This window comes from Melospiza melodia, chromosome 10 (assembly GCF_035770615.1).
Source record: "Melospiza melodia melodia isolate bMelMel2 chromosome 10, bMelMel2.pri, whole genome shotgun sequence".
In the NCBI taxonomy this organism is placed as follows: domain Eukaryota; kingdom Metazoa; phylum Chordata; class Aves; order Passeriformes; family Passerellidae; genus Melospiza; species Melospiza melodia.
Window position 1 is genome coordinate 24762126 of NC_086203.1, and position 16279 is coordinate 24778404.

Below are 16279 nucleotides of genomic sequence, written 5' to 3' on the forward strand. Positions count from 1 at the left end.
AAACTGAGGTTTCAATCCTGAAGGTAATAAAGCTAATAATATTGACTTAATTTCCAGTATGGGAGCAGTATTCTGGATTTCACAGGCTGGATGCTCCTATCCTCAGGTAAAGAGCCCAGACTTTGGTCTGAACTGAACCTCCATGGTGAAACAAGCACCGAGTCCTTCACCCATATAATGGTAAACACTCCTATCCTGTGAATCAAAGGTAAGGATTAAAAAAAAAACCTAATACAAGTCTGAAAACAATCACAGATCATTAATGGGTTTACTGTCCTTTTTATTAGTGGACATTAATCAACAGCATGGTGTCCTACTCCTAACAGTTGCATGTGTGCCTGTGGCAATGTGAATGGTTTTGTCTTTCAGGAAACTGAAATACCTCAAGAATGGGTGTTTTGTACCTAAATTTGGAAGACAGAATGCAAGGGAAACACCGATGCCTTACAAGTTAACAGTTCATTTAGTCTGGATTTTCAATAATTCCTCTGATTAGCATGCTATGAGGTAGAGGGAAAAGCAAAGTTCAGAGTTAAAAATGTGATGCAGCAGATTCAAGGTGATGACAAAGACATTATTTCAGGAAAAAAAGATTCAAGGTATACTTTCAGCAAGCAAGAAGTTTAATAACTCAAAATACTTTTTATTTCCAGCAGCCTCTGATCTATGCATGACTGTCTGACTTTTTAACAAGGGAAAATCAAGCAATGAGTTTATTGCTCAAAACTAAGGAAGATTTTACTAGAGATATGATATTTAAATTATATTTAAAACATGAATAAATAGTAGATTCTCTTTAATATTATATACTAATGATGTTTCTAGCAAAAACCCTAAATTTTGGAATTTGAAAACAAGGAATTTGCTTTCAGATAGACACTAAAAGCAAGCTGCCTAGTTTTCAGCTGGTACAAATCTGTGCTGCTCCACTGCTGTCCATGAAGCTGCATGTTTTACACCAGGATCTGGCCCCAAACCTTCACCCTGAATAATTCATGAGGACAGAAGTGACTGGAAAACCAGGCTCCAACCAATTTGATGGAGGAGGAATACCAAAAGGTGCAAAGGGTACACAAGATGTCTCACCTGGCCCCAATCTCCTGCTTTCCACTTCGGACATCTGCCCCCTCTGCATTTCTTTTGCACGTTGGGCTTAGCAAAGTGTTTACAATTCTCTTCTTCTACATGCCTCCCTTCCTTTGACAAACAGTACACACTGCGGTGCTTTTGGCCCCTTCCACAGGAGACAGAACACTGTAAATATAAAGTAATAACAGATCAGCTTGCACACTCATACAGGGGCCATGGCTACCCAGGGCATTTTCTTTTAGCTGGGACCAAAAGGCACCTCGCCAGGTCCCCAGCAGGCTACACAAAGCTTGAGGGAGTGCAGGCATTTCATACTGTGTGATATTCTTGGTCAAAGCTCCAAAAAATGCCAGTATCAAAATAGAGAAAACAGCTGACATTCAGCAGGGATAACAGCCTGGATTCCTGGCATTGCTCCAGTCCTTTCAAAGGAGCAGAGTCATCTTACAGGGATCAAGGCAGGAGCCCTCAGTATCTACTTAGAACAACTTGAAAGGAACCATTTCCATTTACCTTGGTACAAAGGGATGTCAAATATTGGTAAATCAGGAGGATAAAGTGTATGCTGCACCTTCACAGAGGGAAATAACTGCACAAAGGACAAGGCAGAAAAGTGCAGCATTTCCTTGTCCTTGGTACAAAAGCTCATGTTTGTTTTATCAGTGTAGTCTGACTTTTCTTTCCTTCACTAAACAGATTGAAACCAGGACATGTTCATCCTTAAGATTTATGCATTTTGAAAACAACTCAGAAGGTGGCAAGAAGGCAGAGCCTGGAGAATCAAAGCAAAAAGCAAACCAGCAGGTATGTTAGCTGCAAGCTTTGTAGTGAAGCAACTAATTTCAACCTCCCTCTGCAGGTTCACTGAACCTGCCAAAAGGAGGAAAGTGTGGGAATCCAGGTAGTGGGCTTGGATATATGGTGGGTGGCTTTCCACTTCAGTAATATCAATTTAGGTGAAGATGTCCTTGCTGTTATTAATCTTGTGATCACTAATCATTATGTTTATAATTCTGTTTCTTTTTTTTTTTTTTAGTTTTCTCACAAAGTACATATTGAAATACTGTGTGAAGTAAAGAAAATTCTCTTACAGCAAGAATTTATCCAACTGCAGCAGACTTCCCTGACTTTTCCTAAAGGAGAGAAAAATGTAGAGGCAGATGAGGGTGAGTGCCAGTGCTGGTAAGACCTTGAAGGTAAATCTGTGCTGGAGCATGTTTGCTGTTTGAAAAAGAAATCTTTTTTTTCTCTATAATTTGAGGTCTAGCAGTTTACAGTAATCAAATTTATGTGCTGCAATTAAATTATAAAATCTTGTGGGTCAGACACTTTTTTCCACAAAGTAACCAAAATCATGTGTGCAGAATATTCCATCCTAACACAATCCATTAAATATTTTAATAGTTAAGTTAAAACATGAGGAAAAAAACCACGAACATTTTGTATCAAACTGAAGTAAACCTTCCAAATAGAGGAAAATATCCCTTTTTAAAAAATGAATAATTATGCCTATAATTTCAACCTAATCAAAATGAATATTTTTAATACTATTTTAGTAATCAGTTACTTTCAGCACAAGTCAAGTCTGTTCTGTTCTTTTTGCTTTTGAGGCACTTCTGTGCATCTGTAAATTTCTACATAAAAGAATATTTGGCAATTGCATACTTGAGAGAATATCTCACAGGCCACAGAGGGTTTTAATTTAGGAAAATTCTGAAGGAAGTCATTGGTAGGAGTTGGAGCTGAGATCCAAAATAGTTTTTTCTCTAGTTCTGAGCAATGGTAAGAAAAGTTACAGGTAATCTCTGATAGTTTTCTCATTTTTATTTTCAATTTTAACCTTTCTTTACCTATTCAGTTACCTCAAAGGTTTTATGGTTTTATTTTCATTCATATCTTATCATAAGACATAATTAATAAAGTAACTTCTGTTGGTTACATTCTCAGGGCAAAATTTTCTCGTTTTTCAGTGCTGTGGCCTGTATATGTGGAATTAACTAATGGAAAAATTTATGGATGCAATTTCATTGTCAGTGCAACTGGAGTTGTGCCAAATGTTGAACCATTTCTTGATGGCAATAATGTAAGTATACTGATTTCAAGTAAGGTTAAAGAAACCTTTTCAGCTGGTTTATGCTTCTGTTCTGACATGGATTGCTAAAGATTTAAATACTGTGTACCATCTCAAAATAAGGCAGGGTATGTTGATACTGAGATATCCAACATGATACAAGTGTATTTGATTTGTGGACTTGGTTTATTATGTTGCTCCTCAGGTGTTTATATATAGAACATATGCAGTGTTAAGCCCAACCAAAGAGAGAAAATTATCTGTATAATTGGCTAATGTGTCAAAAATTTAGAATAATTTCCATGTTAGTTCTGTACCATAGTCTTACCTTATTAATCTTGACATTTGCTCCTGGAAAGGAAGCAACTACTTCCAGTACTTTCCATCTGGGACACTGAGCTGTCACAGTGCTCATGTTCATTGATCGAAGTCAGCACCCAAATGTGGCTGGTGATTCTGGAGTTCATAACTGCCATGTGCATTTCCACACCTCAGGATCATTTTGCTTCTGTGTTCAGTGCCTGCTCATCAACAACTAAACATCCCTGGGTTATTAACACTGATCACAAATCCAACAAATAGCCCCATACAAGCTACTACTAAAAATGATCCCAAACAAAAGCAGGATGTTGTGGTATTTGGGTTAAGTGGTGCCATCTGATTATGAGGTAAAAGGCTGTGCTCTGGTTAAAGAAGGAAATGCTGAAAACATAGATCTGATGTTGAGCCATGACGTATTTCCATGCCTATGCTATAAGCTTAGATCAGGAGTTAAGTTTTTGCAATGGTATTTTCTTGCCTTGGCAAAAATACAAAGTGATCTCTTAAGACTGGGTGTCCCTGTAACAAACACACAGTGTGATTTGGAATTTGGCAAGCCCTGTGACTTCCCTGCCTAGGTATCAGTAATAGTCCTTTAGAAACCTTTGCTGTGCTCTAGAAATAATAACAGTAATGCTTTGTACTTTCCATGGAGCTCTTGCCACTCAGCGCAGTCTCATGGTAAAGGATCAGCTGATTGTTAAGGGGGAGGGAGTTGGGTGCCTGGTTCCATTGCTAATGTGTGAACCCCTTCAGTTTGCTGTGGGAGAGGATGGAGGACTGAAGGTGGACAAGCACATGCACACGTCACTGCCAGATGTGTTTGCAGCTGGAGATATCTGCACAGCAGCCTGGGAGCCCAGCCCTGTGTGGCACCAGGTACGTCCTGGCACAGGAGTTACACACCAGTGCTCACACCAAGGAGGGGCAGGTTAACAGTGGATTGTCACTGACCGATTTTCTGAAAAACTCCTTCGCTAGGATTTTTCTCCTGAGAAGCCTCAGAAAAAAAATATAAACAATAACTATCTGAGGGCTGTGGAATGTGGTCTGGAGATGCTTTACCAACAGGTGCATCTTTGATTGTTTGCATGTGAATTGTTTTTAGCTAATGGGCAATGGCAGCCATCTGTGTCAGACACCAAGTCTGTCACGAGATTTTATTATTCATTCCTTTCTAGCTTTCTGATGTCTCCTTTCTTCTATTCTGTAGTATAGTTTTAGTATATCATTTTCTTTTAATGCAATATATATCATAAAATAGTAAATCAGCCTTCTGAAACATGGAGTCAAGATTCTCATGACTTCCTTCATCCTGGGGACCCTCAAACACCGCCACATTTGCTGACCCTGAGTGAGTGACACCCCACAGTGGATAATCCTGGGGGTTTGGTGGCTGAGTTCTGTGGAGGTGGCTGGAAATGAGCTGGCCAGCCCCTCTGAGTATGAACAGCAGTGAGTGTGCTCTGAGTACTCACTGCAGTGAGTGTGCTCATGGCACAGGGATGGCCTCATGACTTCAATCTTCCCAATTGTCTCTTGCAGATGAGGCTGTGGACCCAGGCTCGGCAGATGGGATGGTATGCAGCAAAGTGCATGGCAGCAGAAGCTTTAGGGGAGTCTATTGATATGGATTTCAGCTTTGAACTATTTGCTCACATTACAAAATTTTTCAATTACAAGGTCAGTACAGTCTGATAGTTGTAAACCACCGAGTAACACATACTGCTTGCTTATATTCACTTGCTGACAGTGAGCAGGTGCATTAATATTGAGGAAGCAGGTTTCTTTCTGTAGTAATTAATCCTAGCTTAGATTTTCTCATTTTGTGCTAATGTATATGGTATTTCATGGGGAAGATTTTTCAGTCCATTGTGTGTATTTGTGCTAATGTGTGTGATATTTCAAGGGGAAGATTTTTGAGTCCATTTTGTGTTTGCAAGCCATTGATGGGGGAGGGACCCTAGGGATGCTTATTTCCCGGTTTGCATCCCTTTTGAGGCTGAGAACTGTTAGCAGGAGAAATGCTAAAAGCCACTGCAGTGTTGTTATGAGTGCTTTTCCCTTCTCCTTCTGCTAGGTGGTGGTTTTGGGGAAGTACAACGCTCAGGGCCTGGGCTTAGAGCACGAGCTGATGCTGAGGTGTACCAAGGGCCACGAGTACATCAAAGTGGTGATGCAGAACGGCCGAATGATGGGAGCTGTGCTCATCGGTGAAACGGACTTGGAAGAAACCTTTGAAAACTTAATTTTAAATCAAATGGATCTTTCAGCCTATGGTGAAGATCTCCTAAATCCAGATATTGATATAGAAGATTATTTTGATTGAACAATACCCCATTCCCATTTTGTATGAAGCTTTGAGAGCAAGTCATAGATCTTAGAAAACCGTTTTCTCAGGACTGGGGATAAATGCAATCCTCAATTAAGATTTTGGGTTGATCTTGCTAAAATACTGACTGGTTACTGCCACAGGTACCAGCTAATGGTGCAATCTCTGTCATGCTGGCTCATATGAACAGAGAACAGTTTCAGGGCACAGGGTGCTCAGAGCTCTTGCTACCTGGAATGCAGGTTGCAAAGACATGGCCTTACTCCATTTTTTTTTCCTTTTCCCCTATAAGTTTAATTCTGAAATAAATGTATTTTCTACTCAGTTAAGTACAGAACACAGGCTTTGCACAATGAAAGCCAGGATGAGATGTCAGTTGAGAGCAGCCTTTGAACTGGTTGTCCCTTCAGCTGTCCAGGTGTTGGGGTGGAGCTGCACTGTACTGGATAGTGCCAGCCCTGGACAGCAGTTGTTTCATCCTGGCTTTTGATTTTGTTCTACAGTTGCTGCCTGAGAGTTCCTATTTATTTTGGATCAAATTTGGGACAATTTATTGTACTCAATACAAAGCTGGCAGTACATATTGGGACTTGTCCCAGACAAATAATTTAATTTTTTTAGAAGAATGACTGTTTTTAACTAAATTTTCAGGTTTTGGTGAAGTTCTCAGCTAAAGGATGGGTGAAGGAGTATAGGCTTTATTCAGTGTCACAATTTTACCAGAAAAATAAAGATGAAGAGCATGTTCTTAATGATATTATTTTTATATTTGTTATAAGTATAAGGGAGAAGAACTAAAATGCAACCACCCAGAACTTGCACTTATTAATGAAACTGAACATGCCTTTCTGATCTTTTAACATCTTAGCAGTCAAAGTAAGAAAACAAAATTGAATCTAGCAGTCAGCATATGTGCCGTTGAATGCTTGCAGTAGCTGTTGAGTGTTTCCTAGGCTGGCAGGTTGTCTTGTTTGTAAACTTCAGTTGAGGTACCTTCTGCCAAGCACAGAAGTCATAAATTTCTATTTGAATAACAACGTAGAGAAGTCCAATTTGAAGAGCAACAGACATATTTCTAAGGGATAAATACACATAAATACATACAGTATGTCACTCCCACGTGCCACAGTGGGTGTAGGGACACATGTCCCTACTCAGAACTGCAGAGGTGGCAGTGCCCACGTGGGCTGGAACAGCCAGCCCTGGCACAGCAGCAGCTCTGAGCCAGCCAGGGCTCCAGAGGAAGGATGCTGGAGCATCCCTGTCTCCAGCTGTCTGGTGTCACTCCCTGGGGCTGGTGACAGCAGTGCCCTGGCTGCAGTGGGGTCACTGGTGAGGAGGAGAGTCACCTGCACAGCAGGCAGAAGAACAGGAGGTGACAGGGTCTTCATGCTGAGCTAAGACCACCAAGTCCTGTGCTGCAAAGGAAAGAAACCTGAAGAGGACTCTCAGGGGAGCAGTGGGTGGAGACTCCCAGAGGAAGGAAGCCTGGAAATCTCTGCACCTCTATCAGTCCTTTCCAGACTGCATGAACCTGCCACAGTGTTACTATATACTACACTTGCAAAAGAGTTAAAAAGGCAACATGGTCATTATAGAGATTTGGTAATCGTTTCTGTATCCTAAGATATGTGCCAATTATTTTGATAAGAAACATACTTTCCTCTTCTATTAGCCTTCTAGATTTGACACTTTTTAAAGATATTTGTTCCCTGTTCAGCGTTTATTAAATAAAAATAAAAATACCAATACTAAAGCACAAACTGAACTTACACACTGCACTGTCCATGGAGCAGCAACCATAATTAGATCCTAGATGTAGTCTGTGACACTCAGTCAATAACTACTGGCTGGTCATGTGCACGTGCCTGAAGCTGAGGCTTCTTTGCTTTTAAGTTAGGACCACAGCTGGGCCCTTTATGTTCCTGTGATTGATTCACCCCTGAATCTTGGACAGTCTTTGATCCAGCCTGGGCATTTTCTCTGCTTCCTTTTGAAGACTGAGATGGTTTGACCTGTAAGATTAAAGAGTTCAGTGAAAATTCTAACATTGCTTTTCTTTTCTTTTCCATGTTCCCACACAAGAGAGAAGATATTTATGAGGTTATGATATTTATGATGTACATGCATATACATATACACACATACACATATATATGCATATATACATGTGCTCCATCACATTCCAAACACTTCTGGATGTTGAATCTTGAAATTCTATGGTAGGAGACTGGCAAATGCCTACAATTAGAATATTATTGATATTCTCACATTTCACTGACCATAAAAGCTAATATCAATATTTTCAATGCCTTTAAAAATGAAATAATAATGTCAAAATATTGCCAGAAACTTATCAAAATGAAAAGGGTGTGTTAGGTTAAGCATAGAGACTAGACTGGGTTTTTCCGGCATTTTTGCTTCTGACATTGTTTGGAAAGTGTGTTGTTTGCACTAGTAACTGAAATGCAATTTGATGAGGATAGAATTACTACAAAACATGTTTTGAGCAGATACCAAATGATTAAATTAAGCTCTAATGGAGAAGATACCTATATGGCAAATCAGAACAGATGTAAATACCTTGGAAACACTTTTGCTGCTTTTTATCCCCTCTATGGTGAGGGCATGTCCCTCGTTTTTCAGCAGCCAGGCTTTGGGTCCCACCTTCAGGTAGGATATTGTAGCAATGGCTGTGAAGCTGAAATCCTCCCTGCATCAATGAAATCACTGTTACAGGGGAAGGTTGGAGATGGAGGCCGGAATATGCAGGGGAAAAAAATCATAGAATCATTAAGGTTAGAAAAGACCTCCAAGACATCAAGCCCAGCCATCAACCCAGCACTGCCACTAAACTATGTCCTCAGGTGCCACATCTGCATGTTGTATGAACAGACCCTGGAATGGTGACTCCACCACTTCCCTTCTCAACAACTCTTCCCATAAGGACAGGGACACATTAACCCTTCTGATAGGTGTTGCAGAGAGCAGCTTCATTCTGCTTCATTTTTCAAGTAGACAGGTGACTTAGAGCTGCTCTGATCAACACTTAACACAATTCAGTTCATGGACCTTGACACACAAAAACAGATGCACACTTGTCACTTGAAACACATGGAGGAAAATGAGGAAAAAAAGATGTAATAAGTCATCTGCTAACCCTCTTAGTAATATTTAAAAAGCTGTATGGAGAGATACAAAGAAAAATGAAGTCAAAATAAAGGGACTGGATATTTGTAGGTATTCTTGAACTTAACAATTATAGAAGAAGACAAAACACATAGCACATGGACAGCTTACAGAGGCAGCACTGGTGTAAGTTCCACTATGCTTTCTTAAAATTTCTGAGTCCCACCTTCCACATTAGCCAGTGTTTCCTGACTTAGACATCGTGTGCACAACCTCATTTGCTTTCCTTATCCATGGAATGTGAATGAGAGCTGTATGAACTTCAGACTTCTCCAAAATGAATCCTGCTGCAGATTTAAACATTCTACCTGAATACAGAAGACCCCAGGTTTTTTTAATTGCACGGGATGCAGCATTTCAACTATTCCTCCAACTTTTGAAAAGGAAATATAGCAATACTTGAAGGGTTTTTAGGAATACAGTATTATGTATCTGAATTGAAAGAAGACTACAGAATGTAACCATTAATTTTATACCAAAGTAACAAGAGAGCAAGGTAAAATTACTACTAAATATTAAAAAACCAAAACAAAGAAAACAAAATAGTTATCTTTCATACTTCAGATACTGCTGCAGCAGTAAATGAGATTAACAAGACCAAAAAAACACAAAACACTGCAAAATGTTTTTGGGGGTGGAGTTTGGCCATAACAGGTATTTAATGCTGCTAAACATTGATCAATCCTTAAAATTCCCCGCTCCAGACTCCCCATCCTACTTGTATTTCTGAAATTCATACAGTGATTAAACATCATCTAGAGACAATCTGAGCAAATCACACATCCCAGGTGCTGTACAAAATAAAAAAAAATAAAATTGTATATCAAATCTGTATCATGTTATTCTGGTAAGCCACATATTTGATAAAAAATCAAGTATTTTAAAAAATGCACCAGTGGAGGTCTAGATAGGCAGTTATTCTTTGTTACATGCAGTAGAGGCTTGGTCATGAATGCCCAGGTGGCTACTAATCTGTTGCACTATCTTGGAAATGAAATGTGTTCCTCTCTCTGAGGATATTGTGGCTGAAACTCCGAATTGTGGCATTATTTCTTGTAATAATACTCTCGAGCTTTGACAGTTCTGGTGGGGAATGCTTCTGGCCAGCTTGAAAATGTATTTGTCAATACCAATAAATACAGATACCCCCCCTTTCCTTGGGAGCTCTGAAAAGTCAATTTGCCACTGCTGTCCAGGCCCATGGTCTCTCCCAATCTGACTGAGTTTCAGCCTCGGGGGTGTTTTTGGGGTTAGTCTGGAGGCAAGGATCACACTGTTGGTTTACCTGAGTAATAGTGGCATATAAATTCCTAGCAATGATTCTTTCAATCAGATATGTGTTCTAGAAAGCCTGTGGAAACTACTACTTAAAAGTCAACACTTCATTTTGATGCACTCTGTAACACTGGCAGCCTTGGTCATTCTGGCAAAGGAGCCACACTTTATAAAAGCTTTTAAGGAGTTAGACTCCAGTGTGTTTTCTAGTGCTGTTCCTTCACTAGTGACCAAAAATGGGAAGGGATTACCAACTCCCTCTCAATGGTAGCCCACCCCTTGTGGTTGCATGTCTCTTTTGATTAGTATTATTATATTCTGGCTCACTTTCAAGGGAAATCTGTCCATAATTACCTCAGCTTTTGCTGCTTTCCTTCTCTCCATCCATCAGCTCATTTAATGCAAACATTTTCTGGCTGGCTTGGTGGATAGGGAGGCAGAAGAAGGCATCTTTCAGGTTTAAAACAGTAAACTAGGTTAGCTCAGGTGTTAAACAAGTTAGTAAAGTATATGGATTTGCTGCCACAGGGTATAAATTCTTTGTTATCTTATTGACAGCCCTCAATCCAGTACTATCAATTATTGGGCTGATTTCTTTCCTATCTTCTTTTGAGGGGGTACTGCTTAATTCTCACTGGTTGTGTTGGTTCCTTAAGCTTGATTACCAAAGGGGGACATTTTTCACCCTCCCTTGTACAGCAGAGGCCCATACTCCCAAAAATACTTATTTACTTATTCTAACATCTCTTTACGAATGTCCTTCTTAATTTCAATGGCTGTTAATGTTAAGCCCAACATTTTTATATCATTTGCCTCCAGTAGTTTTGAAAAACGTTTAGCCTGGAAGATACAATAGACACATGATTTCCTATCTCAGGAAGTGTCACCCTTCAGGCTTACATATCCCAGGATCATAAACGTGTCAATGTATATAAGAATATTTCAGTTCAGACATCAAAACTGAGAAGATCGGCGCCATGCCCATGTACTTTTAATTATCTCCCCTTTATCTAGAGCAAAGTCTTACATTTTTTTTTCATTTTCTCCTGAGCAAAGAAATCGTATATTAGATTGATCTAAAGGAGTAATAGTGATGTTTTTATAGACAGGTTCCTACTGACTATTACTTGTTTCCTGAAACCACTGACCTGTGCAGGTGAAAATACGAAGTGTACAAATGATGCAAGTTGATGGGGTGATAGAGGCACTGACCATTGCCACCTGTGATTCCATAACTCTCAGAACCTCTGGAGAGCCTGAAGCAGTGCCTAAGTGACAGACCCAGATCCTCCTGGTAGAGAGGCCCAGAATTGCTCTGTTCTTCTTCCCCATATAATTCTCCTGTAATTCTTTATGGGAAATCTTCTCATAGAGTTCTGTGTTATATCCTTGAGCAAAGAATGCTCTGTAACTTCCGGCAGGGGGATACAGTGTGGGTAAATGAAGGTAGTATAGAATGTAATCTCATCCCCTAAAGAGTTGCAGCTGAACCAATTACTAAAGATTAGGAGCAGGCCTGATGTTAACAGGCCACACCTGTAGCCAATAACAACAAGTGGTATAAAAGAGTGGGTTGGTGTCAGCAGTCAGATGGCTGCAAGGACCAAGAAGAGTCAGAGCTTAGAGGAGCTGTCTGTGGGAGATATCAAGGAGGTATAAGGCTCTGGCAATATGGAATCCTTGCTCTGTAATGATAAGAGAACCCAGGATGTATAAGGCAACAGCTTCCTTCTTTAAAATTGGAGCACCTTCCATTCATCTTGCTCTCAGTTGCAGCATTTGGCATTATTTAAAACGATACCAGTCTGTTTTTGTGATCTTTGGCAGGGCCAGCTGTTCTTTATCACACAGAGAGGAGTAGCTGTTCAAATGATTGTTCTATCACTGATTCGTAGCTTAGTTTTAGAGGTGCCTCATTCACCTCATCAGTTCACTTGCTCCTAATTAATTTGGTCAAGTCATCAACAAATTACGTCCCTTATTAATAATCTCATAAGTGAGATTTATGGCCAGCATTGCTATCACAGCCATGGAGATAAAAGTGAAATCTGTCGTCTGTCTATGGATATTTATCTTGCCTCATGCATTTTACCAGCAGCTTTTATTTTTTTCCTCACATTTTATAAAATTAACTCAGTATTGACAATGAAAATCATATTGCAGTAATCAGTAGAGTCTACACAATTAAAAATTAAATACTACATTGAAATACATACAAAAAATAAATTGAAACAGGAAAGGAAAAGAGGCTTGAAACAGAGGCTAGATTTGAAATAATGTATTCTTATATCAGCCTCAGGAGATCTGCCCAACATGGAAGGCCCTGCACTTTAAATGCCACATTTGTTTTATGCACTGTAACCAAGTATTTTGAAAACTGAAGTGAAATAAGAGTTTCAATCACAGATCAGAATTCATAAAGTCACAGTCTTGTGTTTTGTCTCTTTCCCACTGGCGTCTCTTGGCCTGTGTGGATTTAAATGAGGTGGTGAAAAATTGGAGCTTGCCTGGGAAGCCATACCTGGCTCAGCCATGATTTAATAATGTTAATATTTTTTCAAGTGGTATTTTTTCAACATTGAACTGTGCTTTAGAGAAGATATTTGGTAATAATTTCTTTTAGAACAATGTCTTAAGAATCATTGCAAGGGAGAAAGGCAGTTAGGTTAATGGATGATGATGGCATTGTAGTTTCATCTGCAAATATGAGGTGAGTGGCAACTATTGAAAACAGAAAGTTTGTTAATTGCAATAAAAACACAAAAAACACAGGAGAAATTGAAGTCATAAATTTCCTGCGATTTCCAGACTTATTAGACAGCTGATCTACTTGTGTGATCATTGGTTTTCATCACTCACATTTGAGAGAGTAAAGGAAAGCATTGAGTATGTATTCTAATTTATAGTAGTTGATGTGCATACACAACAACAAGGTAACAATCTACTACTGGGTTTTACTGGATGAAAGAATTGGCAAAGAGTTCACTGTTTCCAGAAAAATCTTTAACAGCTACGGGCCCATGAGTTTTCCTGAGAGGAGATAGATGCAAAGCCCAAAGCTGGGTAAAAAACCAAAGCTCTATATTCAGAGGGCTGCAGAGCAGGGGTTTGTTTATTCAGAGCTGGGAGTGAAGTGGATCTCTCTGACAAACTTCACTCAATGTTGTTTTGCCTTTAATTTCATTCTAAATTGTAAATTCTGAGTTACAAGGTATCAATAGCATATTCATATTTGTGTAAAGCTGTGTCATATTTCTATGAGAGTTTGTTGATTTCACTACCACGTCAGTTTCTTCTGTGTAATCCTCACTCTACTGGTGGTCATTGACGAAGACTTCTGTAGTGTTCCTTCTGTTTAAAGTTCCTCCCTCTGTCTTCAGGACATTTCTAGTGTATCTTGGGTTTTTTTAGTCTGTTATGTTTTTAGCTGAAATTTGGGTTTGTAGGATGTATTACAATTTGCTGTTTTGGTGTGGATGGTGCTTGCTATGTCACTGGCTTTGCTGTCTTGCTTGGTACAGTATTACTTGTTTCCATTACTTGATTCAATATAACGTGTAGCCTCTTGTTACCTACAGTTTAGGATTCAGACGGTGCTTGTGTTTGTCTGAGGTAGAATATGTGAGTGCTTTGAGGGGAGGCAGGTGCCTCGGGTGTGGCTGAGCACCATGAGGGTGGCATGCGGTGTAGCCTGCATGTAACTGAGGTGGAGGCAGATGCCGATCGTGCCCCTGACGGGCTGTGAGGGTGTCTGGGGACAGGGGGATGAGGGCTGTGTTGCTGAGGGGCACCGCAGGGCGCGGTTCCCGCCCAGGGGGTTGCGTGAGCCCCTCAGCTCCCCTCACGATGAGGGCGGTTACTCGAAGCCGCTGTGGCTGTCACTCCCGGCGTGGCGTCGGGCGGGTGGCGCCCTCGGGCAGCCTCTGGCGTGAGGCAGAGGAGGAATGGAGGTCCCTCACGCGTCTGCACGGTGTTTCGGTTTGCGGGAGGAAGCCATGAGGTAAGTCAGAGGGGAGAAGAAAAACTTCATGGGTGGGAATGCTGGAATTCCCTGGCATCACCTGGAGAGCATGGAATGAATATATTGGGGTGAAATTGAGCAGTGTGGAAACAAAAGCTGCAGTAATCTGTGGCGATACCATTCCGGACATTTTTTGGAAGAAAAACCCTTCTCAAAGGAAGAAAATTGGTTTTGGGGAGAAATCTGAGGTAATTTGGGGAGGGTGGGCAGAGAAAATTCTGTGATAACACCTGGGATCATTTTTAATGCCCAAAAAGACCATTTTGGGGGGTAAAATGTAATTTAATATGCTATGGAATGAAGGAATAATTTGGAAAGAAATCCTGAGGTAAAGTGTGAGGACCAGAGTGAGCAATGAGGGAGAGGTGGCTCTCCAGGTGATGCTGAGGGGATCTGAGGGTCACTGAGGGAATATGAGTGTAAACCCCGTGTGCTGCTGAGGGGCCATGAGTGTTCCTGAGGGGAGGTAGATGAGAAGCCCAAATCTGGGTAAGAAAACAAAGTTCTCTGTTCAGCGGGCTGCAGAGCAGGTGTTTGTGTATTCTGAGTTGGGTGTGAGGTGAATCTCTCTGACAAACCTCACTCAATGTTGTTTTGCCTTTAGTTTCATTCTAATTTGTAAATTCCAAATTACAAAGTATCAATAGCATATTCATATTTGTCTAAAGCTGTGTCATATTTCTGTGAGAGTTTGTTGATTTTACTCCCACGTCAGTTTCTACTGTGTAATTCTCAGTCTACTGGTGGTTGTTGATGGAGACTTCTGTAGTGTTCCTTCTGTTTAAAGTTTTTACCTCTGTCTTCAGGACATTTTTAGTGTATCTTGGGTATTTTTAGTCTGTTATGTTTTTAGCTGAAATTTGGGTTTGCAGGATGTATTACAATGTGCTGTTTTGGTGTGGATGGTGCTTGCTATGTCACTGGCTTTGCTGTCTTGCTTGTTTCACCTGCGCATCTTGGTCCATTATTACTTGTTACCATTACTTGATTCAATATAATGTGTAGCCTTTTGTTACCTACGGTTTAGCATTCATGTGGTGCTTGTATTCCTCTGAGGAGGAATATGTGAGTGCTTTGAGGGGAGGCAAGTGCCCCGTGTTCCTCTGAGGGGACCTGAGGGTCACGGAAGGGATGGCAAATGCCCTGTGTGTTGTTGAGAGGGCGTGGGGGTTACTGAAGGAGTGGTGTGTGCCCTGCATGTAGCTGAGGGGACACAAAGGTGATTTGGGGGGAGGCAGGTGCCTCAGGTGTGGCTGAGCACCATGAGGGTGGCATGCGGTGTAGCCTGCATGTAACTGAGGCAGTGGCAGATGCCGAGTGTGCCCCTGAGGGGCTGCGAGGGTGTCTGGGGACAGGGGGATGAGGGCTGTGTTGCTGAGGGGCACCGCAGGGCGCGGTTCCCGCCCATGGGGGTGCGTGAGCCCCTCAGCTCCCCTCAGAGCTAAGGGCGGTTACTCGAGGCCGCCGGGGGCCACCTTAGCTCCCCTCAACTCCCCGCACGCTGAGGGCGGTTACTCGAAGTCGCTGTGGCCGCCTGGGGGCGCCCTTGCCCTCAGCGCCCCTCACGCTGAGCGCGGTTATTTGGAGCCCCTGTGGCTTTCACTCCCGGCGTGGCGTCGGGTGGGTGACGCCCCCGGGCCGGGAGGCTCCCTCGGGCAGCCCCGGCGTGAGGCAGAGGAGGAATGGAGGTCCCTCACGCGTCTGCACGGTGTTTCGGTTCGCGGGAGGAAGCCATGAGGTAAGTCAGAGGGGAGAAGAAAAACTTCATGGGTGGGAATGCTGGAATTTCCTGGCATCACCTGGAGAGAATGGAATGAAATATTTTGGTGTTAAATTGAGGAGTTTGGGAACAAAAGCTGCAGTAATCTGTGGCGATACCGTAGCGGACATTTTTTGGAAGAAAAGCCCTTCCCTAAGGGAGAAAATTGGTTTGGGGAGGAAGTCTGTGGTATTTTGGGGAGGTTGGTCAGAAAAAATTCTG

The 16279-nt window shown here is 41.4% G+C and overlaps 1 protein-coding gene across 1 annotated transcript; it reads left to right on the plus strand.

Moving 5' to 3' along the window:
- The first annotated feature begins 1818 nt into the window (after nucleotides 1-1818).
- On the plus strand, nucleotides 1819-7048 carry LOC134422366 (pyridine nucleotide-disulfide oxidoreductase domain-containing protein 1-like). Its single transcript, XM_063164340.1, has 6 exons — nucleotides 1819-1893; nucleotides 2126-2255; nucleotides 3060-3172; nucleotides 4238-4360; nucleotides 5027-5164; nucleotides 5562-7048. The coding sequence occupies exons 1-6, from the start codon at nucleotides 1819-1821 to the stop codon at nucleotides 5808-5810; spliced, it is 828 nt and encodes a 275-aa protein (XP_063020410.1). The 3' UTR covers nucleotides 5811-7048.
- The last annotated feature ends 9231 nt before the right edge of the window (nucleotides 7049-16279 follow it).